Here is a 27,915-nt window from a genome sequence, read left to right on the forward strand (position 1 = left end):
TGCATTTCACCTTGATTTTAGGGGCACCACAGATCATTTGTCATGATCCCCATATTCTATGGGCCCAATGTGTCATTGCCTTCCTATCAAGCTTGAGTAGGGAGCATTATATTCTTGTTCAAGAACTTGAGCCTTTGATCTGTGGAGATTGAGCTGAATCTCAGCTATTATTGTTTTGAAAAGTAACTTTCTAGCCCTGTACCATTGCAGGAAAAAAATTGAAAATGTAAGCCCTAAAGGTTGATAAACCAGATGGCAAATAAAAAGAACCCAAATGTAGGGTGACCAGAAGTCCCGATTTTATAGGGACAGTCCCAATTTTTGGATCTTTTTCTTATATAGGCTCCTATTATCTCCCACCCCCATCCTGATTTTTCACACTTGCTGTCTGGTCACCCTACCCAAATGTAAATCCTTGGGAATTTTTTTAAGCCAGTGATTATTTTTTTGGGAGGAATGCTGGACTCATGAACTTTGGCGAGCTGGCAATACAACCATCCACCAACTGGGGACACAACATGGCCCTCGATTACCTATCCTTTTTTCCACCATGGTGGAGCAGCTCCTGCTAGCTGTCTCCAAGCCCGTAGAGTGCGGGCTGCGAACTACATCTCCCAGCATGCAATACTTCCGGGGGACACGGGCTGCCGTGGCATGCTGGGACCTGGGCTTGGTAAACCGTCCAAGGCCAGGAGGCTGGAACGCTGTCTGTCCCTATGGTGGCGGCAGGCGGCGCTAACCTTTGACCTATCGGAAGTGATTGTGAGGCAGCTGGCCCGGAACAGGGGGCCCTGCGAGCAGGGAGTGGAGGCAGCGAAGCTGACACAAGTGAGTCCCCGCCACGGCCGGCTGGAATGGAGGGGGCGCGAGCTGAGAGGCTACCCCCCCCCGTTTTGTCTCGCGGCGGGAGGAGGGTCGCCACCGCCGCCGAGGCTTTTCCTCCTGAGGGAGGAGCGGGCCTCGCCCTCTGCTAGCCGGGCCAGGGCCCAGGCCCCGCTCCGAGAAGCGGCCACCCCCTGGGCGGAAATCTTATTACTCATCCCTGGGCGGGGGGAGGCTGGGGGCGTGTTCAGGGCTCAGGGGTGTGCCAGGGGTAGGGGTAGGAACAATCTCATTGGAATCCACACACCGACAACAAAAATCCTCTCTCAAGCAGTCCTGTAACTGTTGCTCTGCTTTGACGGCTTCCTCCGCCAGTGGGGGAGCCGCCTCCTTCCCCTCCCCTCCCTAAAGAGAAAGAAATAATTCCGTTACAAAAATCCCAAGGATGGAGGTATTTAGGAACCTTTTTAAGGTAGGTTACGGTGCTTAGGTACCAAAGTGAGATTTGCCTTGAGATAGATGTGATTGTCTCCTTCCTTTTAAACCTGACCTGATAGTCTAAATGCTCTTAAATATCTGTAGGGAGTAAAGTAATGTATTTGTGTGAAGAAAAGAGAAACTAAAGTTTCTCATTAATGATAGTCTTCTTTCACAAGTTGCAATATCCAGCACCTGTGTTACAGCTTGTGAGTGAAGACTGGCACTAAACGGAAAGGACAAATATCCACACACCTTTCTTTCCTGTTATATTTCACGCACTTCTGATCACTTACAGATCATTAAAACCATTTAGACTACAGGGTTCATGCTTGGGGGAAGGGAGAAAATCCTATATAGCACAAGGCCCCTCTTGCTTTGATCTCCAAATACCATAATGTTCTTTGAGTAAAAATGCTGGATATCTTTTGAACCTTCTCTGTACTAGGGCTGCCACTGATCAGGTGAGTTGGGAATGGTACAGGTGGGAAAAGCTTTGTAAAGTTCCCCACATAGACAGTGCCTTAGAGATAGGAGTGTGGAAGACTTGGGTTTGGCATTGGTATAGTGAAATAAAGGGGTGGCTGGGTTCTACTTTAAAACAAGAAAGAATTTTGTGTTAAATGAGGAGGCAGAAAATAACTTATGCCAGGATTGAAGGCAGAGGTATTTAAAGAACAGTGTACTAGAAGTTTTCTCCTTATGCACAATCATTTTCTTTGACTGTTCCCTTCACGTTCTCCCCCACATTCCCCAAAATTACCTATATGTCTATGTAAAGGGTAAATGGTTTTGAAGACTTTCTTGATGCAATATTTCTGTATCATTGTTCATATTTCTCATGTTGTGTGCAGGCAGATTAGATTTGAGTGTTCACTTTGTAATTAGAATGCTACAAATAATACTCTAGGGGGAATTCTACACAACTGTGCGCATGCAGAATTTGCAGATTTCTTTGCGTCCCTGCAGAAAAATGACTTTCTGATGGGGAAGCAAAGGGAAGCTGCAAGAGTGTTCATGTATCCTTCTGCAGCAACGCAGGGGCATGTGGTTTCAGGCACCTGGAGCAGCTGGCGGAGAGGTAAATCACTGGGGAGGAGAGGACCAGATGTGCCCTGGCTGGTTCTGGGTCAGACCCTCCCTCCAAGCTCTGGGCACCCCTGTCAAGACTTATTCCCTGCACCCTGCACTCCCTAGCCCACCCAGGACTTGGGATGCCCCAGGTGGTGGCTTGGTGGTGGGTAAGGAGTGCACTTTCCCTGCATGGAGTGGCTGGGTCTGGGACAGACCCACCTCTAGAATCCTCTCCTACCTCCCACCCCTGCTTCCTGTCCCCATCGCTCCTCAGCCGCAGGGGGGAGGGGTCACTATGGGGGGCTGCTCCCTCAGCTGCCCAACCCCTGTGCATCCCGATGCCCCCACCATCCGGCCCTCCTTGCTGAGCCCCTGCACCCCCAGCCCTGTCCCCCCTCCCGCATCTGGACCCCCACCCCTGCACTCAGACCACCAACAGCTGAGCCCGACACACAGGAAACCCCACTGCGACAAGCCCCGACGCCTATGCACCTGGACTACCCTGACGAGCCCCTTGCACCCAGACCCTCATCCCATTGATCCCCAACCAGCTGCATTCGGACCCCCCACACCCCTCAGCCTTGAGCCAGCTGAATTGCAAATACATGTGCAAGTTTTCTTTCACACTGCTCTATTAATATACTTCAGTCCTGATCTGCACAAAAGCCCAGATCACAAAGGTATCTAGACTCCAACTTCCATAGAAATCAGTAGAAATTAGGAATCTAAATAACTTTGTGAATCTGGATGTAACTCATCTTTCAGTTCTGTTTCTCCTGAGCAGTAAAAGCACTTACAAGAAATTGTGTGGTAACTATGTGAAGTAAACCAATGACAGCGGGGCCTAGAATAACATTAAAACGTAATCACCTAGAATGTAAACAGAACTTAAAACTATACTTTTGTAGGTGAAAAGCTAATGTATTAGCCCACTGCTCCACCTAGCCTATTTGTTTATTGATCAATATTTTGTAGAAACATAGGGCTAGAAGGGACATTGAGGTCATCTAGTCCATCCCCCTGCACAGATGCAGGATCAAGAATACCTAGATCATCCCTGACAGGTGTTTGTCTAACCTGTTCTTAAAAACCTCCAGTGACTGGGATTCCACAGGGAAGCCTATCCAGTACTTAGCAATCCTTGTAGGGTACGTCTACACAGCAGAAGAAAACCTGTGGTTGGCCTGTGCCAGCTGACTTGGGCCATTTTGTTGCTGTGTAGATTTCTGGGCTTGGGTTGGAGTCCAAGCTCTAGGACCCTGCTCATACCACTATACTCCCCTAGATTCTTTTCAGTAGCACAACTGTCTGGCCAAAGATTCACCATTTTGTATTTGTGCCTTAGATTTTTTCCTTCCTCAGTGCAGTACTTTGCACTTTTTTTAATTTAATTTTGATGTTTTCAGACCAGCTCTCCAATTTGCTGAGGTCACTTTGAGTTTTAATCTTGTCCTCCAAGGTGCTTGCAACCTCTCCCAGCTGGGTGTCATCCACAAAATTTATAAGCATACTCTCTGCACCATTATCTAAGTCATTCTTGAGAATATTGAATAATACTGGACCCAAGACAGATCCCAGCAGAACGCCACTAGACACATCCTCCCTCTTTGACGATAAACTTTGAGTGTTTTCTCCAACTAGTTATGCAACCATCTTCTAGTAATTTTAATCTAAACTACAGAAATGTGATCTGCTTATGAGACTGTCATGTGGGGCTGCATCAAAAGTCTTACTCAAATAATGATAATCATGTCTGTTGCTTCCCCCCTACCCTTCCATCCACTAGACTGCTCAGTGAAGGAAATTAAGTTGGTTTAGCATGATTTGTTCTTAAAAAATCTATGTTGGATATTAATTATTACCCTGTTATCCTGGATGTGCTTACAAATTGTTTAATAATTATATCTTTCCAGGTTTCAAAGTTAGGCTGGCTGGTCTATAATTCCCAGGTCCTCTTTGTTCCCTCTCTAAAAATAGGTAGTATGTTTGTCCTTCCCCAGTCTTCTGGGACTTCACATGTGCTCCCATGAGTTCTCAAAGATAATTACTAATGGTTCCAAGATTGCTTCAGCTAGTTCCTTAAATACCCAACCCTAGGGTGAATTTCATCAGATCCTGCTGACTTGAATACATTTAACTTATCTAACTTGTCTTTAGCCTGTTTTTTCTGCATTCTGGATTTTGTTCCTTCTCCCTCGTTGTTAATATTAATTGTTCTAGGCATCTGATCTCAATTAACCTCTATAGTGAAGACTGAAGTAAAATGGGCATTAAATGCCTCCGCCTTCTTGATGTCATGTGCTATTAGCTCTCCTTCCTCATTAAGTAGTGGGCCTACACTTTCTGTGGTCTTTCTCCTGTGCCTAATGTATTTACAAAACTCTTCTTATTGCCATTTATGTCCCTTGCTAGTAGTAATTCATGTAGTTCCTTACCCTTTCTGATTTTGTCCCTACACACACTTCTGTATTTATTTGTGTAAAGATGACATTTTGAAAACTTTAGGGGTGTGAACTCTCTGAATTATATTTGACTTGTATGCTAATATACTGATGGTGAAGGCACTCATATTACTTCCTTGGTATATTGAAAAAATGGATATAATAGAGTACATTAAAAGTAAGATGTAATATGTTGTTGGAGCACACATAGCTAGATGTTAATATTCTAAAACTACTGTGGCCAAAATCTGCCCTCAGTTGTCTTTAATTACCATAAATTAGTTAAGTATGCTGTCATTATGAATTTGTTATCCAGTGGACACAGTAGTTACTATTTTACTGGAACAGATAAATATGTCTTTGCATATCTATATTTGACTGTTATTTCAGTGGCTCTCAACCTTTCCAGACTACTGCACCCCTTTCAGGAGTCTGATTTGTCTTGTGTACCCCCAAGTTTCACCTCACTTAAAACTACTTGCTTACAAAATTAGGCATAAAAATACAAAAGTGTCAGCACACTGTTACTGGAAAAATTGCTTACTTGCTCATTTTTACCCTATAATTATAAAATAAATCAACTGGAATATAAATATTGTACTTACATTTCAGTGTATAGTATATAGAGCAGTATAAACAAGTCATTATATGAAATTTTAGTTATTACTGACTTTGCTTTTTTTTTTTTTCTGTAGCCTGTTGTAAAACTAGGCAAATATCTAGATGAGTTGATGTACTCCCTGAAAGACATCTGAATATCCCCAGGGTTGAGAACCACCGGTTTATAGAACCATCTAAGTGGCCCACTGCTTGAACGCTGATATTTACCAGATGGCCTAACAGTCTTCATTCTCACATGCATAACACTAACTGGGTAAAACTTTGAGTATTGATGTACTTACTAGTACTTTTAAATACGTGTCTGGTCTTGCATATGCTTAGCAGCTGATGCTGAATTTCTTTAGATGACAGTTGAAGAGAGCCGTTTTAAAAAACTATATTGTCTAAACCTCTCTTCAAATTATTTTAGTTTGCAGACTGAAGACTTGTTTTGCCAGTAGTCATATCCCAGTATGAATTTTTTTAGCATCTTTATGGGGAAAATCTCTCGGGCTAAATGGTGCTTCTAGGTACAACCTTGATCAAAAGGTGGTCTGTAAATTGCATATCTCCTGAATAGCGTGGGTGATATTGTGCTTCAAACATACCTCCAAGCCACAACTCCCTCCATTTCTTCTTACTATGGGGGGAGGGTGTGGTAATAACTTGCTGCTGACCTATACCACAAGCACATTGACACCCATGGTAATGGCTGGTGGGTTGCATGATAGTGCCAAGGTGCTATTCATTTTCCTCCAGTCCCTGCCTGACAGCTTGGCAGGCATGTGTGTTGAAGGGGTTATAGTGTGTACTGTGCTCCAACTTTTGCATGTCCGGACCCAAGGTCAGGGTAGTCTGCATAGGGCTGTAATTGGGGGCGCTTTTTAAAATACCCACTCAGGAGTGTGTCAGTCATATTGTAATCCTACATGTTTGTTTGACCAATCAATGTCAATTCTTATTTTTTTTAATCTAATATGGTATTTTACCTTCAGCAGTATCATATCTGGATGCTTCAGAGAGGCAAAGAACAGATATAAAGCACCTACTCTATTGTAATATTTGTACCACAGGTTGGAAAAAAAATTCTTGACTCCTGCAGGCTAATATCCTGAAGCATATTATTTGATTACTTTTGCAGTTGCAAATGTTAGTGATTTAGAACATCATTCAGCCCTCTTTATTATCAGGCTACAGCTTATCCATGGCCTTCCTCAGCAGTAGATTTGCCATGAGACTGCCTTTTAAAATTTTTCTATTTTCATTATTCGGAATATATTTTTTAATTTCATCATCTTTCTTATTTTGCAACAAGAAAGATAAAAACAAGATGCTATTCTGTCTTCACTAATTTCACCGTTCACAGTCTTGAATGCCTCAATTGTCATTTGTTAGAAGGAGAAATCATGCAAGACCAATCCTGACTGTTTTCAGCACTTATGCAAGCATTAAATTTCTGTAATTCATGGCACACTTCCTCATGTGAGAATAGTTTGACATTCTGCTTCTGATTTGGAATTAACAGTAAACAATTTTCATTGATCTGTATGGAGTAGCTAATCCCTGCTGCCCCCTCCACTCCAATAATCCTTATTACGGGGAGCAACTGTTATTGAAATCTGAGAGCTTGCTACAAGCAGATCACTTGGCATCTTCTAAAAACCTGTTCACTATTCAGTAACAAATGTATTCCTCTTTGAAGTATCTGACTGGAGACATGTGGGAAAAGTCTCTAGTATTTAGATAAAATTTATTTAAGAAATTTTCTGCTGGGGAGGTTTGCAGCAAAATAATATTAATTAAAAACCAGTTAATTCTGAATAAAATAGGAAATGTTCATAGCTGTTGACTTATTGCAAGAGTCCCAAACATTGTTGAATTAGAGTTAAGGTTCTAAATACATATCAATAACTTAAGAGTATCCTTGCTTTTCAAAATGAACATCTGAAAGCTAGGAAATTCAAGTTAAGGGGAAAAAAATGTGGCTACTATATAGAAAATGCTGGGTTAATGGTTTAGGGTCCCTCAACTTTGTCCTTGTATCTCAATAATCCTGTATATCTCTATGTAAAAGAGGCTGTATAAATCAACCATCCTGGATGTCATATTGACTCTGGATTCTTTGCAATCATATTAATTCCTGGTCAAAACTGTCAACAACTTAAACCATGTTCCACTTGGTATGTGCAGCAGAGAATACATAACCTGCAAGGATATACCAGATCTAAGATCCATACTGTTGTGGATAGGAAATGGTTAAAATTGTTGAGAGGAGGGGGAGGCCCAAAACCCAAATGTCAGATGTTGACACTGAGAGAGGAGTTGAGTGGGCTTCTGATTTACATTGCAGCTTTCTTAATTTTGGTTAAAAGAAAAGGAGTACTTGTGGCACCTTAGAGACTAACCAATTTATTTGAGCATAAGCTTTCGTGAGCTACAGCTCACTTCATCGGATGCATACTGTGGAAAGTTTAGAAGATCTTACTATATACACACAAAGCATGAAAAAATACCTCCTCCCACCCCACTCTCCTGCTGGTAATAGTTTATCTAAAGTGATCACTCTCCTTACAATGTGTATGATAATCAAGGTGGGCTGTCTGTAGGCAAGGACTGGCCTGTCTCCCAAGATTTGTGAGAGTGTTGGGTCATCCTTCAGGATAGGTTGTAGATCCTTAATAATGCGTTGGAGGGGTTTTAGTTGGGGGCTGAAGGTGACGGCTAGTGGTGTTCTGTTATTTTCTTTGTTAGGCCTGTCCTGTAGTAGGTGACTTCTGGGAACTCTTCTGGCTCTATCAATCTGTTTCTTCACTTCCGCAGGTGGGTATTGTAGTTGTAAGAATCTTTAGATCTTCTAAACTTTCCACAGTATGCATCCGATGAAGTGAGCTGTAGCTCACGAAAGCTTATGCTCAAATAAATTGGTTAGTCTCTAAGGTGCCACAAGTACTCCTTTTCTTTTTGCGAATACAGACTAACACGGCTGTTACTCTGAAACCTTAATTTTGGTTGATTCTGAAACAACTGTACAGAGTTGTATACAATGCTGAACTGCAACAACTTCTGTGTGCGGAGAAGGTAACAGGCACCTGGCATACATTATGCTGCAAAACAGTTTGACGTAGGGAAATTATGTACAATAATTGATTAAAAATCCTTACTCTTACAAAATACATGAATTTTAACATCCACACAGCATATTTAAGGCACTGGTATAAGACTAATTTTTAATTACTGATGAATTTTGTTACTCAATTTAGAGAAACCAGTGACCGTTTTTCCATGTCTGTCAAATAATTAATTTTGTGAAAATCATAAATAGATATAAATATTATTTTGGGTAAGGTGAATCGTTTAGCAACTTTGTAAACACTTTACAATTCTGTTGTAGGGTTTTTTCCTGTTTTGCCTCTAAATGTTTTGCTTTGTGTTTTCTGTGTTTATGTAAAGGAAATGGTATCGGAATTGTTGCTAACCAAACATGCGTGCACTTTGGGAGTTAAGCAAGGTTGCTTAGCTGCCTGTTTGGTAATATCACATAAGCCTCTACCCTAAAGAGATGCTCCAGAGGCGGAAACCAACAGAATGTCTAGTATTCATCTTTGTTATTTAGGTGGGTTCTCGGCGGACTGGGCAGGGAAAGGCCATATAATAAAGGAAGGCAGCATGGACTAGTGACTAGAGCAGATGACTAGCAGTTAGGAGATTTGGATCCTCTTCCTGACTGGCGCTGACTTAATGTGACCTTGATTAAGTCACTTAGGGCAAGTTTTCCACAAGTACTCAGTCCCGTAAATGTGTATTTGTATTTAAATTCCTAGTGGAATTTTCAAAAGTACCTGTTCTGCATATTTAGGTCCCTAATATTGGCCCTTAACCTTGGTTTCAGTTTTACCCTCTGTAAAGTGAGGTTAATACTTAAGTAAGGTGCTTTCAGATTCTCAGAAGAAACATGGTATTTAAGTGTTATGACACTTCCCAGGGGTAGTCAAGGTTGTGAGGCACCTCACTACCACCTGCCCTTAGTCTGAAGAAGCTTTGTCTGTGTCTGCTGTCCATCCGCTCCCTGACTCCACTGGTCATAGGCAACACAAGCACTTCTCTCTTAGCCAACACAGGTTCCGCTGTCCCTCTGCAGGTTAGCAATAGACATGCTATGAGCATCCCCCTAGAATGTCCAGCCCTTGATCCATAGGATGCTCTTTGGGAGTAGCCAACCTGTGAATTCTCTAAAACGGTACCCTGCCAGCTTACCAGTGCACCTTAGATTGCCGCTCCACTTAACAGACAGCATTTAAATAAACTTTTGCTTGTTTTCACTATAAAAATATCTAACAATGAGTAGGGATTCAAATGGTAGCAAGTAGAAATATTGGAAACATAGTTACATATAAAATAAAATCATAACTCGCTTTCTAGAAGCTAGACTTGTTTACCTAGTTACTTTCAGGTCTCATAGGGCAAAGCTCACCCAAGATCCTTCCAGTGTATTACAGCCAGGCTTGGCTGTGATCTTTCATTCACAGGACAAGTCACGCTATCAGGTTGCCTCCTCAGTGGTTAAAAAATCCAGGAGGGGATCTCTGTCCCTCAGATATACTTAAACAATCCATTTTCTTTACTCAAATGGGATCCCCTCCTGCTGTTCTGTTTTATTCCTGTACATTTTCTCTTGATTAGCATTTTGGCTCCATATTCAAATAGGCCTGTATTGTGAAGTAGACAATACACACTAAAAAGCTTCTATTACCCACTACCTGGAACCCAACTACTTATTACCTGCCTTACATTCTCAAAACCTTTTGAGTTAACTTCCGGTATAGATACATAACTCTTTTTTTAATATGATCTGTACATACATTTTGAAAAGATGATGGCCAGTAGGGTACTGGCTCTCAGATCTCGTATGCCACCCTTTTGGTGTAATTTTGTGGATTATTATGCATATATGTGACCTAGGGGATCTCTTTGCATCCTCAGTGCACTCTGCTAGTTGGCATCAAGAGGTCCCTGGGTCACAAATGTAAACTGCTACTAGAAAATATACTGATTAATCTGCTCTTATAAGGGGATGCACTTAAATTACTTGACTTGCCTATTTCTAACTTATTACTAATTAAATAATGCTTATGACCACTTCCAGCTCAATTGGGAAAGACTAGGTATAGCTGACAACTTCAAAGTAATCCTTGCTGGATAAAGCATTGAATTGTGAGTACAGCCTTCTGTGTGAGACTTTTTGTGTGCAAAAACTGTATATGGGGAAAGGTGTCTGAAAGCAGTAAAATCTGAATTATAACTTGTGACATTCTTCACCCTTGCACCCTTCTAATCACTTTCAAATTTTATTTTTTTATTTCTGGATTTTTCTGTTTCTGGGGTATTAAAATAACAAATTAGATAGGCATCAACATCAAATACAGTTGCCTTCATTCATTCTATTTTTCAGTTTTCTGTGGCTCGTTGTTTCCCATTGGCTGGGGAAAGAAAGCTGGTTGCAGCTTGCTCTGGATCATATTGAATTTGCTCCAGTTATCCTGAGGGTAGTTGCTGGAAAACAGTACAATGCACTTGGTCTCTCACAAAATACTGCATTTATGGGAGATTATGTGCTACCTGTGTAGCACTCCCAGCCTCTTCTGACTGGGTGTAAGGGATTCTAATAGGCTGTCACTAGGTTACCTATTTTCTGTCCTTCCTGGGTTCAACTCACCCAGTTTCCCTTTTATTTTCCTCCCATTTCCTCCTTTGTCTTAGCATTGCCATTTCCTACTCCTCCACCCCTCCTGCTTTTTTCCTACTCAGGATTACACCTGCACTGCTGTTGCTGCTGGTAGTACTTTCCTAGCAGTAAAGTGGAATTGATGCTGTCTTAATCAGTTTCATTGCTACTGATTTTGAAGTATAGGGAATGGTTCTGTGGGTGGGGAAGGAAGCACAGGAGATCCTCTGCTAGAGGGTTCGAAAAAGAAAGGTAAATATTACTTCCCCATCTCCAGCTGTGTATCATACCTACTTGGCTCTTGCACTGAATGCTTTCCTCATACTGCAACAGGAGTTGTAATAGTCTGGGAATATACTGTGGTAAAATCTCATTCCATGGTTCGTGGTAGAAGGGACAGAGAGGTGCCAATTGATTCATAAAAATCTACAGGATCATAATTTCTATGATATCACCCTTTGTGTTGTGGCAGTTGGGAGTCTCTTCCTCCAGCTTCAGGTCTTCTGGTTGGTGGAAATTTAGATAATATCCTCTGATAACCAACTCAACCCATTTCTTTCTTTCAAAAGGCCATCGCCCACAAACAAAATGGAACAAAATATGACAAACCTGGAACAGTTATGTAGATAAACAGTTGAGAAAATGTTTAAAAGTCAACTTTTTTTAAAAATTATACTTTCAACAGGGATGCATTGCTTACATAAAAGACATGCATCTTGGCTAATCCTAGGGAAGCTAGCCTTGGCATGTAGAACTGAAAACATGTTTTTCATCAGTCATTGTCAGTGTCGACTATGTCTACAAAATGCTGTTAGACATGTCACACCGATCCTTGTCTACGTCACAGTCACACATCTTTGTACAAGGTAGGCTGCTGGCTGAACATTTGCAGAGTGGTGATCATCTGGTCTTTGTACACAAGTATTTGATTAGCTGAAGGATTGATTTTGGGAGCTTGTGTAACTTCAGGTTTCAGGTAGCAGCCGTGTTAGTCTGTATTCGCAAAAAGAAAAGGAGTACTTGTGGCACCTTAGAAACTAACAAATTTATTTGAGCATAAGCTTTCGTGAGCTACAGCTCACTTCATACTGATCACACCAAAGACATATCCATGTCCACTAGGGGAGGGTAGTTTTGGTTCCCCCCAGCATTATAGAATGCCATTGCTTGATGATTTGCCATCTTGATATCAAGTATAAATACACCCCTTTTGGGGGGCAGTTTTTCTTCATTTGTCCATTCCTTGGAAAACATCCATCAACGTAGCTCTGCAAGCATTGTAATGTTGGTCTTCAAATGGTAAACTTGGCATAGAAATGCCTACAGTCCATTTGACCTCATCAGTGACTGTCTCAGCCATTCTGAGCACCTTTAGAATGAGGAGAGAGTCTTTGGAGCCTGAATCAAATGCCCTCCAGTAAGATAATTTGGTCTTTCCAGCCAACCTTCCAGTGTCACATCCTGAAAGGACATGGAAACCTGGCAGTGCGGCAGCTTTTAATGGTTCAAATGATAGGAACACATCTCTGAAAGATATACAGCGATTCTGCTCCTAAGCAGCAGGTACAAAAACAGAATCTTGCTGAAGTCTTGGGTAATGTCTCACAGAGCACTAGAACAGTAGCACCTCTCTTTGTGACGTTTGATGGCATGCAAGATAATTTTAGTGTGCACCTCCTCATGGGAACTATAAAGAAACACCACTGAGGAGCTTGAGGACATACCTGTATTACTGCATGCAACAGCAAAATTCTTTGAGCAATGCAAAGGCACAGTGGAGCATTTTTTCTGCAAAGTATGCAGTTGACTCTTCCTTCATGCAAATATGAGACTAGCTTCTTCACTGTGACATTGAAGATATTTGTTGAGTCAATGATTTTTGTTTTGGGCAGATACAAGACCACAAAGTGTCTTCTTTCTAGTAATATTTTTAATTGATTCTTCTACACAGGTGTCAGACATGAAGTGGATTTTGTCAGAGGTCCAGTATTTTCTTTGTAACCTCATAATGAAATATTCGTCAAATCGTGGGCAGATATTAACTGTTCCTCGTTTGTCGAGAGCTTATTCCTCAGCCATATCATGTATGACTGCTACACTGAAAGGCCTTTGCTAGCATAACGTACTGGTCATGTAGTCTATGGGTGCTGGCTAAGAAAGACCATGCAAGAAGAGCATTAATTTTCTTTTTGCCTGGCACGTATGCATTGTTCTGTAACATTCAAACATCAGTTGTAGTACCCTGGAGAACTCATACTTTCCCAGTCTTGTAGATCAACATCATGATGAGATCTGGATGTGACCAGGAAAGAAGCAAACCATGACCTATGGTTAACTTTTTGTAACAGTCCATGCACCTTCACTTTGATTTTCTTTGCATACAAACACAACTTTAGTCTGTTCTTGATTGGGACCCATAAATTGACAGAACCTTGGATAATTCTTTGGGTCTTGACTCGTGTGAAGCCTTCGAAACCCAAAGTATCCATTCGACTGACATCTTTAGCTATCTTATCACTGAATAGTGCTTTTGTCATGATATTAATGAGCTCTGCTCTGTCATATGCTAATACAATTTGAATAAGCTCATCCTGTAGCTTTAAAATTGCCCTTTCTTGGCATTTAACACTACCTAATGAGTCTAGATGTTGCTTGGTTACTTCTGGGGAAGTCATCCCTCCATGATTAATGTTTGGTTTGAAATTCGATGGAGTTCTGGGGTTGTCAGGAAAGAGCATTGGGCTGCTGTTATGGCCATCTACCCCGAACAATTTTCATTGCTCTGTTTTCATTTTCTAGGACTTCGTCTGAACCAAGTGCACAGAAGGGAACTGATAACCTTTTAACAGCCCAATTTCCTTTTCAGAATTCTTCCCATATGTCAGCATCAGACTCTTCTAAACTTCTTATTTTAGCAAGGTACCAGACAAGCATTGCGGAATAGTTTGATTAAATCTAAAACAAAAAAGTATGTCACGTAGTCTTCCAGTGCTGCAAGGTGCAAATTCCAATTAGCACTCCCACAGATCAAATAAAGAGCAGCAAAGACTCAGCCCTCTTCATGTATCACCATATCATCCCAAAAGTTGGCTTTGCTGTCGATTCAACCTGATCCAAATTGCTTGATCCGTTCTGCGATATTGCAGCTCTCCATCATATGCAGTAGGTCATTGAGAGACTGCATGTGTGGAACTGGTCTCGCAAGTCCTGTACACATTAGTAAATGATTTCAAACACATGTATGTTATGTAACTATATGCAAACCATTTGTGGATGGATTCAACTAACTTCTGGCTAGATGCTAACATCTTAACCAGTGCCTCATTATTATTCTTTGCATAATGAACAAAGCTGATGATCAATACTACTGAACTGCTTTTTTTACCAATAATGGCAAATCAGCTTGAAGCACTCATTCCGTTTTATATAGTAATCTGAAACATTAAAAAAAATTAATCCAAGTATCATTCTAAGCATTAACTGGTAATACAATACTGTCAGTCAAGAGCCACAATTTAACTTCGTGAGAGCTGCATGTGTGACATGCCTGTGTTAAGTATAATTAAAACATTTTTTCAAATATCTATCTATGCAATTGTTCTAGGTTTGTCATGTTTGGTACCATTGTGTTTGTAGGAGAAAGGGCATTTGAGTGATACCCAACTCAACCCACTTCTGACAACATTATCAAAATTTCCACCAACCAGAGGTCCTGAAGTTGGGAGCCAGGATTGGGGGTAGGGGGGCAGTGACTCCTCCAACAACACCATAGAGTGACAACACTGAAATTATGATTCTGTCGATTTTTATTTTTTTTATAAATTGACACCTGCCTTACTTTTCTACCATTAACCTTTCTACCATTACATATGCTTCTAGCCTATAAAGTGAAATTAGGTTTGTTTCAGTATTACGCTGCTCCTGAGGAAATGCTATGTGCAGGAATAGCAACATTTATGGCTTCCCTGCGGGAGTTCCCATGGAAATATCAAGAACAGGGTGAGCACAGGGAAAATAGGGAATTTGTATGAGCATGTGCACAATTTAACCCTCAGAAAATTTTAGACTCAGAAGTACACCGGACCCTCGCTAGAACGCGCGTCTATATAACGCAAATTTTGATATACCATGGTTGCAGCCATGGATCCCAAATTTAAGTACAGTACAATTTTTTTGAGTTTTAAGTGACCTTGTGTTCATTACCTTATCATTCATGCAAGATTGCTGGAGGAAAGACACATACTGTATCAGTCTGATGAGGAATTCGATTTCGAGGGATTTACAGAGGAGAAAGTTGGAAGAACAGATATGAAGTGGATTCAGGAGCTGTCCCAGCAACTGTCTGGGCTTGGGGTAACTGTTCAGCCACAAAATATTGAGTCCTGGATAAGAGGCGACGATGAAGCAGAAGAATTTTGTCCCGTTGCTGAAAGTCTAACGGATGACCGAATTCTTCAGGTAGTACGACCAAACAACATTCCAGAAGCTGAAGAATTGGCCTTCGCTGTGGAAGAAGGGGAAGATGAAGTGGACGTCGTTCCAACGTCAGCTGTGACCGTAGTTGGTTTAGAGACTGCTTTGAGATGGTTTGAGACACAAGACGTTGAACCTATAAAAATTATGCAGCTACACAGTTTGCTAAGCGGAAGCAGCACAGCAGCAAGAAGCAAAAGCAACTCACTGACATTTTTTAAAAAAAAACTAGACTAGTTTATTGTAATGTCTACTTTAAATCTCTAATAAAGCAACACTTTCTTTCTCGTTTGTTTCCTTCAAGTAGGAGTTTATTTTCTAAGGTTTTCTATACTTTATGGATGGTGAAGGTAATTAGCACTACAAAAATTTCTATACGCATATTTATATATATATATATAGTGTACATAAATTTCTCTATGGCATTCCATACGCGAAGACGGAAGTTCATGGCACCTGAAAGCGGACAGTCAAAACAAAGCACACAAAGCATTTAACCAAATCCATTAAAAACGCTTCCATTTTAAAACACAATTTCCACTGACACCCGTGGTAAGTACTGTATCTTGTAGACTTGTTTTTCGCGACAGTTCTGAGTTTTGATGCTATCGTTAGCCCGCTATAACCTGGAAATACACAACTACATATACCTGTATTGAAATTTCAGTCACAAAAATATAATTTCATTTTAACGCGGTTCCTGCTATAACGCAGTACTTGGCATGGATCCCAAATCCCGCGTTCTAGCAAGGGTCCGGTGTATGTGATAGTCAGGAGCGTCTCACCTATAAGATTACTGGTTCAAATTTGGCTTTGATCCACAAGAAAAAAAATTTTCCTTTAATTTTTTTCCTCGGTAAAATGGGTATAATACATTGTTTGGTGGCCTTTGTAAACGGAGTTGAACGGTGGCTTCCATTCTTTTCATGACACCGCCAGGCACCATTGTTTAGTCTCACTAAACACAGATGGCATGAATAGGTATGCAGACTGAACTACCCTCTCATGCAGAGACTGACAAATTTCAGGCCTTGTTATATTTCTCAGCAAGTAGATATGAAAGGTGGGAGGTTCCCCAGTAATGTTCAGGAGCTGGTCCCTGGTGAGAAGTGTCTCTGCCACTAGTCACTGGGAAGGACTGTTTTCTCTACTGGATTTTGTCTCTACCCTGCTCAGAGTTCTCTTTATCAGCCTCTGGCTAATAGGTATATTATTAATGTCAAGCTTCTATGATCCCACTCCCAAACTAGTGGAAAGGAAAAGGGGCTTTCTCTCTCTTTGCTTCTCCCGTTTTCCCACAAGGTTTCTTGTCTCCATTTCTCTATCCCTCCATCAGTATGGGAGATAGGGGGAGGGGGAAGAAAGATGTCTTCTGGTACTCTATCTTTGCCCTAGCCTCCCTTTTATGGTCCTTCTTTGTAGTGAATAATTCCAGTGCCTGCCTCTGCTGTTACTCACAGCTTTCCTAAGGAGTAGAAAGAATCACTAAGAATTCTTGACATTTTCATTACTGTCCACAGAGTTCTGAGTAGCATGTGTGAAACTGACCAGAATATTGTTAACTTCGCTGCTACTGGTGCTGTTTTCCTGAGTCTCTAGGAAGCCCACAACATTCTATTAATATGTGTTCATTTTCATGCTTCGAGGGTTACCCCCAAATAAATGTAAGGAGTTGGTAAGTGGGTGAGTGGAATTTATCTTTCAAGCTGTCCTAGAGTTGTCTTTTTCCAGAGCATAACTGGAGTGACATACAAAAAAACTGGAATTGCTGTTGTCCATACTGGAATTATTTTGCAGATGAAGCCTTCAGTTTTTACACTTGTTTAGCCTTGAACCTTTCACCAGTATTAACTGCACTGTGACACAAAGTGCTTATTTTTCTTCTCTTTTTTTCTTACTGGAATTTTGCCATTGTAGTAGCAAAATCTATGTACACAGATTTCTCCCCTAAAGTTCTCGAAACTATAACTAGCTTTTCTAAGAACCTTGACTGCTAAAGGTTTAAAACTTTATTTTTACAACATGTAAGGTGAAATCTTTCACATAGTCAGCTTTCACTTTGTAAAGCTTGTGAGAATCTGATGCATAGAGAACACATCCTGAAACTTGAATCTACTGAATGCTTCTAATCAGACTTGTATGTCATCATGAAAATTTTCTTTATACCTAGAACATCAGTCTTTATAGTAGATCACTTAAACTCTGACTTATGAAATGACTACTAAAAAGTAATTTTGACACTTGTGTCAATACTTCTTGTTTTCAGACCATCTTACAGTGAAAGCTGCTGTCGCAAAGCAATAAACATTTAATAAGGAGAGAATGGGTAAGTTAATTTTTTAACAAACATCTGTTCACATTTTTAAAACATGAAACACATTGGGAGGCTTTTAGAATGATGATGGAATTGAGTAGGAAAGGGCTCTGAATTTTGGAGGTTGCATTTTTAAGCTTTACGTAACAATTAATTTTGCTTACTATGTCATCGTAATTAACTTGATTTTACATGCTTGGAGCTGCCCTATCTTTCTCCATTCAAATGACTGCATAGTGAGAAAATAGCCAGCTTTTAACGTGGGCTTGGGTGGATTCAGTTATTTTTATGGACACTGACACCTTCCCAGCTGTATTTCTTTTTAGCAACTTGAGCTTTTGCATTAACAGTAATTGGTGGAAAATCCTCATCTAATAATTTATATAGTAATTTTATTTTGATTAACCCTGATAGTCCTGAGAGTAAGCCACGTTTTCCTAACTGACTGCAAGACATAATTAACAAGACTCTTTACAAGTTCAGTACGTATTTGGTACACTTAATCTCTAATGTTTCCTTAACAAAAGAAATCATTGATTTGTTTTTGGGTGGCAGAAGAAATGACATTTACTAATAATTACTGATTAAATTCCCATCTTCAAAAGTATATCTCTCTTCTCTTACCACCTCTGGATTCTGCTGGAAGGAAGTAAATTTATCACCTACCTTTCTTATAATCATACTTTTCTTATTGTACTGACTGCAGATATTGAGGGTGTCTAGCATCTTAATGATTATGTACAAATTAAAATAAATAAGCACATTAATACGACCCTGAAATGGAATCTTATGTAGAATATACAGTTCATTAACTTCTCTTTAAAGAAACTTTAATGCTATTTACTATAGTAACTTATGTAAATGTATATTATTTTTGTGGAAACACACACTACCTGAAAATAGACTTTTATAAATACAGCTTCTAATTTTAAATTGGATTAAAGTGGTGTTTTGCTTTTTTTATCACTTCAGGTTTTGAAACTTTTTTGAATCTTTCTGTAGTCTTACCCTTGGATCACCCAAAGGCACAAGTTGAAATCTAATTAATGGTGTGCGGGAGGGGTAAGAGAGGGAAAGGAGTTTCAGGTATTATGCTCTCTGCCTAATTTTGTTGTTTTACAGTGACATTTACTATTACTTAAATAATTTTTTTCCTGCTGTTATGTGAGTCACATAAACAGAGGAAACTGTTCAAAGTGCTGTCTAAAGTAGAAAAAAACTGAAAATAAAGAACATTTTGTTTACTCTTTGTTGCAGTAAACTTACGTTACTTGCAATAATAAGTAAACTTTCCTCAAATTGACTTTTTAAAGTTGTTGCGGTTCCTTTTTAAATGAATGCGTTAATGCAGGCAAAGACTTTTATTCTGTGAATTGCTCTCTTAGAAGCATGACAACAGATAATGCCTGTAAGAAGAGATGTTTCTTCTTCATTTGGCAAATTCTTAATTACTGTGTTCTAATGTATTAACGCTAGAAACATGACCTTTCCCTGGTAATACGAATTCATGAGGATTGTTTAACAGCCACTTTAGAGCAAGCAGAAAGTATAGTCTCAGATTTGAGTGGCAGGGTTTATTTTTATTATATAAAGGAAAAAATTAACCCTGAATAGACTTTGCTAGAAAAAGAAATAATGTCTGAAATTATGTTTTGACCCATTGGTCAGGGACAAGGGAATGAGGGGACAGATCAGTAACAGTATATTAAAACTAAATTAGCTTGCTAAGAAACAAAGCTGAAAAATTCAGCAGATAGCAAAACTTAAACTTTAAAAGAAACAAACAACTTCCTCGTCTTATCCTCCACCCTCTCCTTTGCTACCTTGCATTTCTTTATTTCTTTGGTCTTTCAGAAGTAAGTGCACTGAGGCTTCATGCTTGTAATAAAGGCATAAGCTGTACTGGCTTTCTTCATACTATGAAAGTACTAACCGGATATTCTGAAAGTATCATTTAATCTGTTTTCTGTTATAGATGGAGAAGAGAAAACATACGGTGGGTGTGAGGGCCCTGATGCTATGTATGTGAAGTTGATATCCTCTGATGGTCATGAGTTTATTGTAAAAAGAGAGCATGCGTTAACATCAGGAACAATAAAAGCTATGTTGAGTGGTCCAGGTAGGTGCAATGTGTTTTGTAGCATCTTGTAATTCAGTTATTTCACTTTCCTATTTTGTGGAGTGTTTGGATTTGTATAATCTGTTATATAAAAGTTGAATTTCTATTATGAATAGTGACTAGTCCCAGTCCAGATTGGTTTCTGTTCCTATGTGAACAATTCAGCTTTATCAAGTCTTGTATTATCAGTTTTATGTATATATTCATGTGCCAACTGTATATGAAGTCTTTGGGTGCTATCGTAAGACAAGCAATTACAATTACTACTATTTTTGTCTGTGGAAGTGATTTCCCCCCTCCCATTCCTTCAAATGGCATATACAGGTGGGGGAGAGGATTCATTAAGATTAGGAGAAGGCTACATTTTAAAATCTTTCAGTTACTGATAGCCAAAATTAATTGCTACAATCCCCATCTTGAAATTCCCTTGGATATCACTGGGGTGGGTACAGTCTGAAACTTGGAGTGTGCCCCAGATGTGCTGATTCTGCTCCATCCCTACTCAACCACTGGGCTCTGGAGAAGTCTGGGCTCTGCACTGTTTCCAACTTCTTTTGCTAGTGATGGGCACGGCTGGAGCCTAATCTTGTGAGGATGCCCAAGCTGTAACCCTTAACAGACAAGTCTTTTGATTGGTCATCTACTCTAGTTCCCCACCTCCTGGGTCTAAACAATCAGTTGAGCTGCTGCAGGCAGAACTCTCCCCCCGCCTCCATCACTCAGTAACTCAAAGCTGTTATCTTGGGATTGGGCATGGGAGCTAAAGAGCCCAGCAACTCAGGGCAGCTCTGCTCCCTCCTTCCCTCTCCTCTTGTATGAGTAATGGGGACAGGATAGCACCTCTGCTTTCCCCCACCTCCCCTCTCCCTTCTTGCAACACTTAGCCGGGGGTGGGGTGGTGAAGAGCCCTTGGAGCTGCCCGCCCCCCCCAGTCCTGGAAGGTGAAGAGTACTGCAGCCACCAGCACTGGGAAAGGAGGGTAAAGAATCCCGGGAGGAGAGCAGAGGTGAGGCTGGAGTAATGTGCTGATGGTGGGAATGGGCAGAACTAATGAGGGAGGTGGGGACAGGATTGACTTAGGAGACTGGGAGCAGAACTAATTGCGGAGTAGGGGATGGGCAAATGATGGGGTGAGAGCTCGTGTAGCAAGGGCAAAAAATCACCTTACCCGATAAACTTGGGAGAGTGGGCAACATGAACTCTTGCACACTGGGGTTGGGCAGGGGAAGTTCAAAAATTAAAAAACAAAACAAAAAAACAATATCTCTTTTTGGCACAGAACAGAGGTTTTTTTGTTTTGTTTTTTAATCTCATGATTTTGGGGGCTTACTCATGACTTTATTTTTGGCAATATTGGGGTAGTTACACAGCCTTAATCTTAATTTGTTGTCACGGGCTATACTGGGGGAGTTCAGAGCAGCCTTTTGCCTCCTGCTTCTCTCCCTTTCCTCAAGTTGGCTCTGCAGGAGGGTGCTACCTGCCCACCCCTTACTCCTGGCTCTCCAGAACTCCTCTTTAAGCCCTTGCAGTGTGAGTCTCCCCAGCTGCTCCTGACAAGCGCCTGAGCTGGCTGCACAACATCCAGCTGGTCCACTTCCAAACCATGCCCAGAAAACATCTGTGTACACTTATGCATCATGCCATCCACTTTCTTGCCCTTGTGTCCTGCCCCAACACCACGTTGTGAGGCCAGCTGAGAAGGGCAAGGAACTCTGAGCCAATCTGTACTCCACTCTGGTTCCATGATACACTGGGTATATTTGTTGGCAGCTCCTTTGGAGAGTTATGAGTATGAACGTGTACTTACTGTGGGTCACGAACTCCCCTGATGCCTGTCACTTCTGTGATGAGAGGGAGACCCAGGCACGCATCTATGTAGAATGCATCATCTTGCAGCCCCTCTTACTGAGGTTCCAGCTTCACTTTTCCCCACATTTCCTGATCTGTGCACACCTGTCACTTCAGGAGGATGAAGCTGGATATAGGGGGCACTCTGTGACTGGGTGGGGTCTATTTCCAGTCCCTCATTCAATCACATCTCTGGACAGAGCTCCTCTGGGGAGTGTACATTGACTCATTAGATGCCTTTTGAGGAGCAGCAGGTGCTATCTGGAGTTCTATGCTTGGTGTTCCCTTCTGGTTCTCTGATTTTTCAACCGTTGACCTCACTCCTGTAGCTTTTTTTTTCCCCCTCCCGCCCCCCCTTTGTTGTCCGATGCACTCACTTGTAGCCTGAGCTGAGTGGTTCCTCCCCTTAGCTGAGGGGGTGGTCCTTTAGTTTTAGGTGGGCCTATATCTGCCTGTCCCACATCTGCAACTAGTAGTACATGGCTGTGACTCTGTGGGCGAGGCTTGCCAATTAAGAATCAAAAAGGGCTACAGCAGCAGGAAGGAGGAAGAGTCCAGTATAATCAGGTTCCATGGCTGAGCACATTGTGTATAAAAAATCATCAAGGTAAAACTGTTCACAAGTGAAAAGATTCTAGCTGCCAGATAGACAAATTATATCTGGAGATATAGCAAATGGTCCGTGAATATGAACCTATATTAAAACTAAAGGGGCCAAAACCAAACTGTGCATCCGAATCCTCTTAATTTTCGGGGACAAAAGGGCATTCAGACTTAGATTTGGGTATATGAAGTCATCTCATGACCGATTCTGGGCCTCATCCAAAACTGCAAGGGGGTTTATATTGGCTAGTTACACCGCATTGGCTGTTCTCTAGTTAGTGATTAGATTCACATTTTTGAATTCACCATTCTGTCACATCTTTAACAAAAACCCACCAAAAATATTCATTCTGAATACCATCAAAATAGGTGGAAACACCTGCTGAACAGCTTCTGCTGGAATATCCTGAGCAAGAGTCTGGTCCAGACGTGGTAAAGACTACATCATAAGATGACAAAAAACAATACAAAACACCTCCTCCAACTTTCATTTGGCTGATTGTGAGTTTTTGGCTGAAAGTGTCACAAAAACACTTAGAATCATAGAATATCAGGGTTGGAAGGGACCCCTGAAGGTCATCTAGTCCAAGACTTGAGTCTTCAGTGCCATTTAAATCAAAACCCAATTTTTTTAACTAAACTTTGAATATCTGTGTACATGGATCTCATTCGTTGGTGCATTTGCACCACCATACAGGATATGAGAATCTTTTAACCAGCAGTTTTCCTTGGGGTCATGCATGCATCTTGCATGCCCTTGCACTGCTCCTCCCAAGACAATAAAGGGCAAAGCCACCCCAGCTGCTACTCAGTTCCTTCTTGCTGCCTCTGGTCGTGAGTCATAACAGCTTCATTGTCCTCTGACCTACAGTAGTCCTATCTTGTTACATTGTTACTGTACCTAATTCTTTCATATATTTTTTTTTCTCTACAACTTTGTGGTGGTGGTTTTGTGGTTTGCTTCGTTGTTAGCAGCCCATTGGCCAAAAAAAAAAAAAAAAAAAATCTCAAAATTAGGTAGGTTTTTTGTTAGCTAGCTGCCATGGTATTGTGGCTGCCAGCAGTATGACTGAGTCAAAATCTCCAGTTTTTAAATCCTGCCTATCATGCAACATTATGATTTATCTGAATGAGGGACACATCAAATGACTTTTTTGCTTAGGAAAAGGCCATATCCTCCGCAATGTGTGCAGTTTGCAAATCTTTTTCAAAATGCGTCTAGTAAGCCAGGGAGATGCCCTTAAAGTGAAGGACTTCCTGATGGAGAAATCTGTGAGAGGAGCATCTGACTCAAAAGTTGTTCCTAGATCTCCTTCAGAATCTCATTCAGAGAGTGCTCCATCTATAAAAGATGTCACTCCAGGTTCCCAGAGAACAAAGAGAGCTCATTCAGTCTTTGAGTTCTTTGACATTGAATTTCAGATTTCCTTATCCTCCCTGTCCATGGGAGAAGGGAGCACAGCTCCAAGTCTGGTCCTTGGCACTGCTCAGAATTTCCAGTACCATGTAAGAAAAACCCATGGAATCTTCATTCCAGAGATTTGGCTAAATCTGTAGCCGTGAAGCTGGTATAACATTCAGCAACGAGAACCAATCCTGTGCCAGTCAAAATCAACTTCAGAATCATCCATTAACATCTCTAATTGCTGGACATATGGACTTGTACACTTTTGTGACACTGTTTGCCAGGCTTTGCCTAAGACCATTTCAGTGGTGACTGAGGTCTGTTTATCAACCAAGCGTTCTCTTTGAGAATTTGTACATATGGATCCCACTCTTGGTGATCAGTAAGGAGTCCACTTCTCTAGGAGGAGGGAATCTCAGAGCTTATCTAAATAAGGACTGTAGTACTACCCAACCAAAGTAAGTATCAGATCTGGAGGCTGACACCACTGAATAGTGTTGGTGAATGTATGAATGGAGTTCCATGTGGTTTCTGTGCAAATTCCAGCTATGGGAGATCTAAGATATTCCTCCAGTGGTCACCAAATGTTTTACCTCACGCACACCCTTTCCTCTATCCATGTCCTCTCCCTGCCCCGAGAGCCATGGCTGGGAATGTGGCCATGGCTCTGACGGGGGGATGTGGATGGGGTAAGGAGGCTGGGGGCCGAGGCTGACAGGCAGGGGCTGGCAACTAGGGCACCTAGCGTGGAGCTCCAGGCAGGGAGCTGGGGCCAGAAACGGAGCTGGGTGGCGCTCCCTCCCTGTGCCCCCCCAGATGTTCCTCCGTGCCCCCCTAGGAGGGCATGCCCCACAGTTTGGGGACCTCTGCCTTATAATAACTAGTTCTTTTGAGATGTTCTGTACATGTGGATCCTATGTGGACCCTCTGCCTGTAGCTTGAGTTTTACAGCCCAGAATCTTGACAAAGGAGACAGGAATAGCATTTGGGGACGCTCTGCCTTTTATGCCTTTGGGATGGATGACATGGGAGCATACAAGGTGCATGTGCAACACCAACAGACACTCGTGTTTTAAAAGATTCTGATCTCAAGTGCATGTGCACCTAAGAGTGGGGTCCACGTGTACGGAACATCTCTAAGACGCACAATTGCAGCAAGGTAAATAACTGCTCCTCCAGCCACACAAAAAAACCTCTTCAGACATAATAGAAGATTATGAAACGTGAAAACATTTAATGGATCTTGATTTCAATGATACTTGAATATTTATTTGATGTGGATGTTCCCTATTTAAGTTGCATGGCTTTACGAAGTGCGTTTTAAAATCTGCATTGCCTTCCCATTAAATTTGGGCTGGATTGTCTTCAGTAGTCTTGCCTAGATGTAATTGATTGGAAATTAGTAATAAATTCTGCTGATGATTCTCAAGATGGGAATAGAAGCTGTTTCGCTCTCAGAAGCTGTATTGGCTCTGCAGGGATAACAGGAGCCCTATTGTGGTAGGTGCTGTGCAAACACCCAAAGGGTAGACATGGTTCTTGCCTTAACGAGCATACAATATAATTAAAGACAAGACACAACAAGCAAATGACAAACTGTACAAAGGAAGGAAGTGTAATGGTAACAAAATTAGGTTATGTGGTGCCCCTGTTTTACAACCGGATGTTTTCAAATCATCTGAAAGGTTTATTAAAACCAAACTAAATCGCGCTCCCTAGCAGCCAGGCCACGTGGTCATCATCGATAGACCTTGTTTCTTGTAGGTGTTTACATCAGTGTGGGTCTCACAGGGCTGAGTATGGAACTCTCAGAGAGCACTCCTAGCACAGACTGAGATCAGGATCAAATCTTTGCTCCACATATTGCTTGTAGGCAGTCAGATTAACCAAAACGAACAGAATATTTTTAAAGAAAGGTGATGGAAGTTGTCCTTGGCTCCAGTAATTGTGGCATGTCTTAACACACTGTTATACAGCTTGTACACTGAAAATGTCTAATTCCTAACAAGAGACTACACTGACAAAGTATTCTATATGAGTTTGCACACATGCAATACAAATATATTCATTATCAAGGGAACTTTGATGCTGATTCTTTCTTCCTTTTTTTTAACAGGTCAGTTTGCTGAAAATGAAACAAATGAGGTGAATTTTAGAGAGATTCCATCCCACGTCCTATCCAAAGTATGCATGTATTTCACCTACAAGGTTCGCTACACTAACAGCTCCACGGAGATTCCTGAATTCCCAATTGCACCTGAAATTGCACTGGAACTGCTGATGGCTGCAAACTTCTTAGATTGTTAAATAAAATAAATTATAATAAAAATGTAAAACTTTTTTCAGTATTTAATACCTGTAGTTCAGTTAGTAACTTTTTTCATATAGCATGCTGCGTGTGTGCGGTTGAGAACTGTAAAGTTCACTGCAGAGGCAATTATCTTCAAATCTGTTGCATAGCAATCATTCAAGTTTAAATTTGTTTTGCTGATTACACAAATAAGGCCCTTTTCACAAACAGACAAATAAATAAATATGCCAATTGGTAGATGGCTATGCCTTATCCTTTAGGTATGGCAGAACTTTATCTTTTAATGCAATACTCATTTAAAATACTGGAGTTTAGGCCAATGCTACTTAAAAGCTAATATTAGCTAAATGTGTAGGTGTTTAGCGTTTCTAACTTTCTCTCATTGTCGCAATTTTTAAATCTCTGAACTTGATCACCTTACAGGGTAATTGTCCTTTTAGCATAGCTATAACTTTAAGTTATATCAGCACTTGCATTATAAATCCCCTTTTTCAAGGATTTGTAAACTGGCAAACATTCACTTTGGGCTGAAAACAGTATCTAGGATAATTTTTTGTTTTGTTTTAATCAAAATTTAGCGGTGTTTTTAGAAATGGAAAAGTATACCTGGTTTATTTTTCAGTCATAACTTAATTTACCCCTTAGATCAATTTAAAATGTTCAGGTCACTTGTCTAATAAAAATGCATCCCTTCTGATAGTGGCTTACTAGAAAGAATTAAATAGCCATGTTAGTAACTAATAATAATTAGTGTTTGTATACTCTCTTCTGTTCTATATAAAATGTAAGTTTATTCATAATGTACTGTCACTTGACCTAATATACAAGATTAATAATAGCCTATAATGGCTCTTTTCCACTGTTTGTGATCAGTTATGTAAACTCTGTATTTACTCTCAGATCAAAGCCTTTTAAACTTCTTAAATATGGCTACCAAAGAGGTAGTTTTTCCCTCTTTTTTTTTTTCTCTTCCTTCCCTCTCCCCTGCCTCCCCATTGCATATACAAGAAAAGCTGAATAGTGGAGGCCTTTTTGTTCTTCGTTGAAGTAAAGGGGTATTAAAAAGATGTTTGAGAATCTTTCATAGATTTCTTAAATATATCCAATGTTTCCACTAAGATTTTAAGGGGAGAGGGCAAGCCAACGATATTTACTCATTTTTGAGTGGAACATGTAATTGTCCGTTGTTCAATTCCTGCTGGTAATTGCCTGTCATACTCATTCTTCTCTCATGTCACAAAACAAGATTCCATAAAACAAACATGGTGAACAGTGTGACAATAAGTCTCTTTCTTTAAGAGGCAGGCTGGAGAATTCTACTACCAAAATAATTCTTAGAAGAGGATGATAAATCTAACTTCAGCAGTAAGATGCAATAGCTATTGTATTCTTGTGTAATTATTTTGTGCTTTGGGTGTTGGTATGAGACATTCAGCTGAAGCTAAAATGGCTTTGAGCACCCCAGGAAATGGAGTAGTGTTCGAGAATGCACTGCGCAGAATGTTCTTGCTGTTAAGAAAATTAACCTACAAATAAAGGTGTGTGCGGGGGAAGAAGCTAATGCAATCTACTTGATAGTGACATGGGTATGATAATAGACAAATGGAAACCTGCAACACTTATTCCCTGAGTTCAAAATAAATTTCGTAATGAAAAATTTTTAAAACTTAGTTTTTGTTGGTTTGTGACTGCTTATCTGTAAGCAG

The 27,915-nt window shown here is 40.7% G+C and overlaps 1 protein-coding gene across 2 annotated transcripts; it reads left to right on the forward strand.

Annotated features, from left to right (window-relative positions):
* The first annotated feature begins 676 nt into the window (after positions 1–676).
* Positions 677–27,875, forward strand: ELOC (elongin C). Of its 2 annotated transcripts, XM_077810126.1 has the most exons (5): positions 760–828; positions 10,558–10,625; positions 17,876–17,935; positions 19,899–20,042; positions 26,015–27,875. In XM_077810126.1, exons 3-5 carry the CDS (start codon positions 17,932–17,934, stop codon positions 26,203–26,205), a joined length of 339 nt encoding a protein of 112 aa, XP_077666252.1. In that variant the 5' UTR covers positions 760–828; positions 10,558–10,625; positions 17,876–17,931; the 3' UTR covers positions 26,206–27,875. The 2 variants fall into 2 exon arrangements, with proteins under 2 accessions (XP_077666250.1, XP_077666252.1); XM_077810124.1 differs by lacking the exon at positions 10,558–10,625 and having other exon boundaries at positions 677–828.
* Positions 27,876–27,915: the final 40 nt, after the last annotated feature.

The sequence above is a fragment of the Eretmochelys imbricata genome, chromosome 2, assembly GCF_965152235.1.
Source record: "Eretmochelys imbricata isolate rEreImb1 chromosome 2, rEreImb1.hap1, whole genome shotgun sequence".
NCBI lineage: Eukaryota > Metazoa > Chordata > Testudines > Cheloniidae > Eretmochelys > Eretmochelys imbricata.

Coding starts and splice junctions, on each gene's coding strand:
- ELOC (XM_077810124.1), top strand. Junction 20,043..26,014: donor AGCTATGTTGAGTGGTCCAG/GTAGGTGCAATG, acceptor TTTTTTTAACAG/GTCAGTTTGCTGAAAATGAA.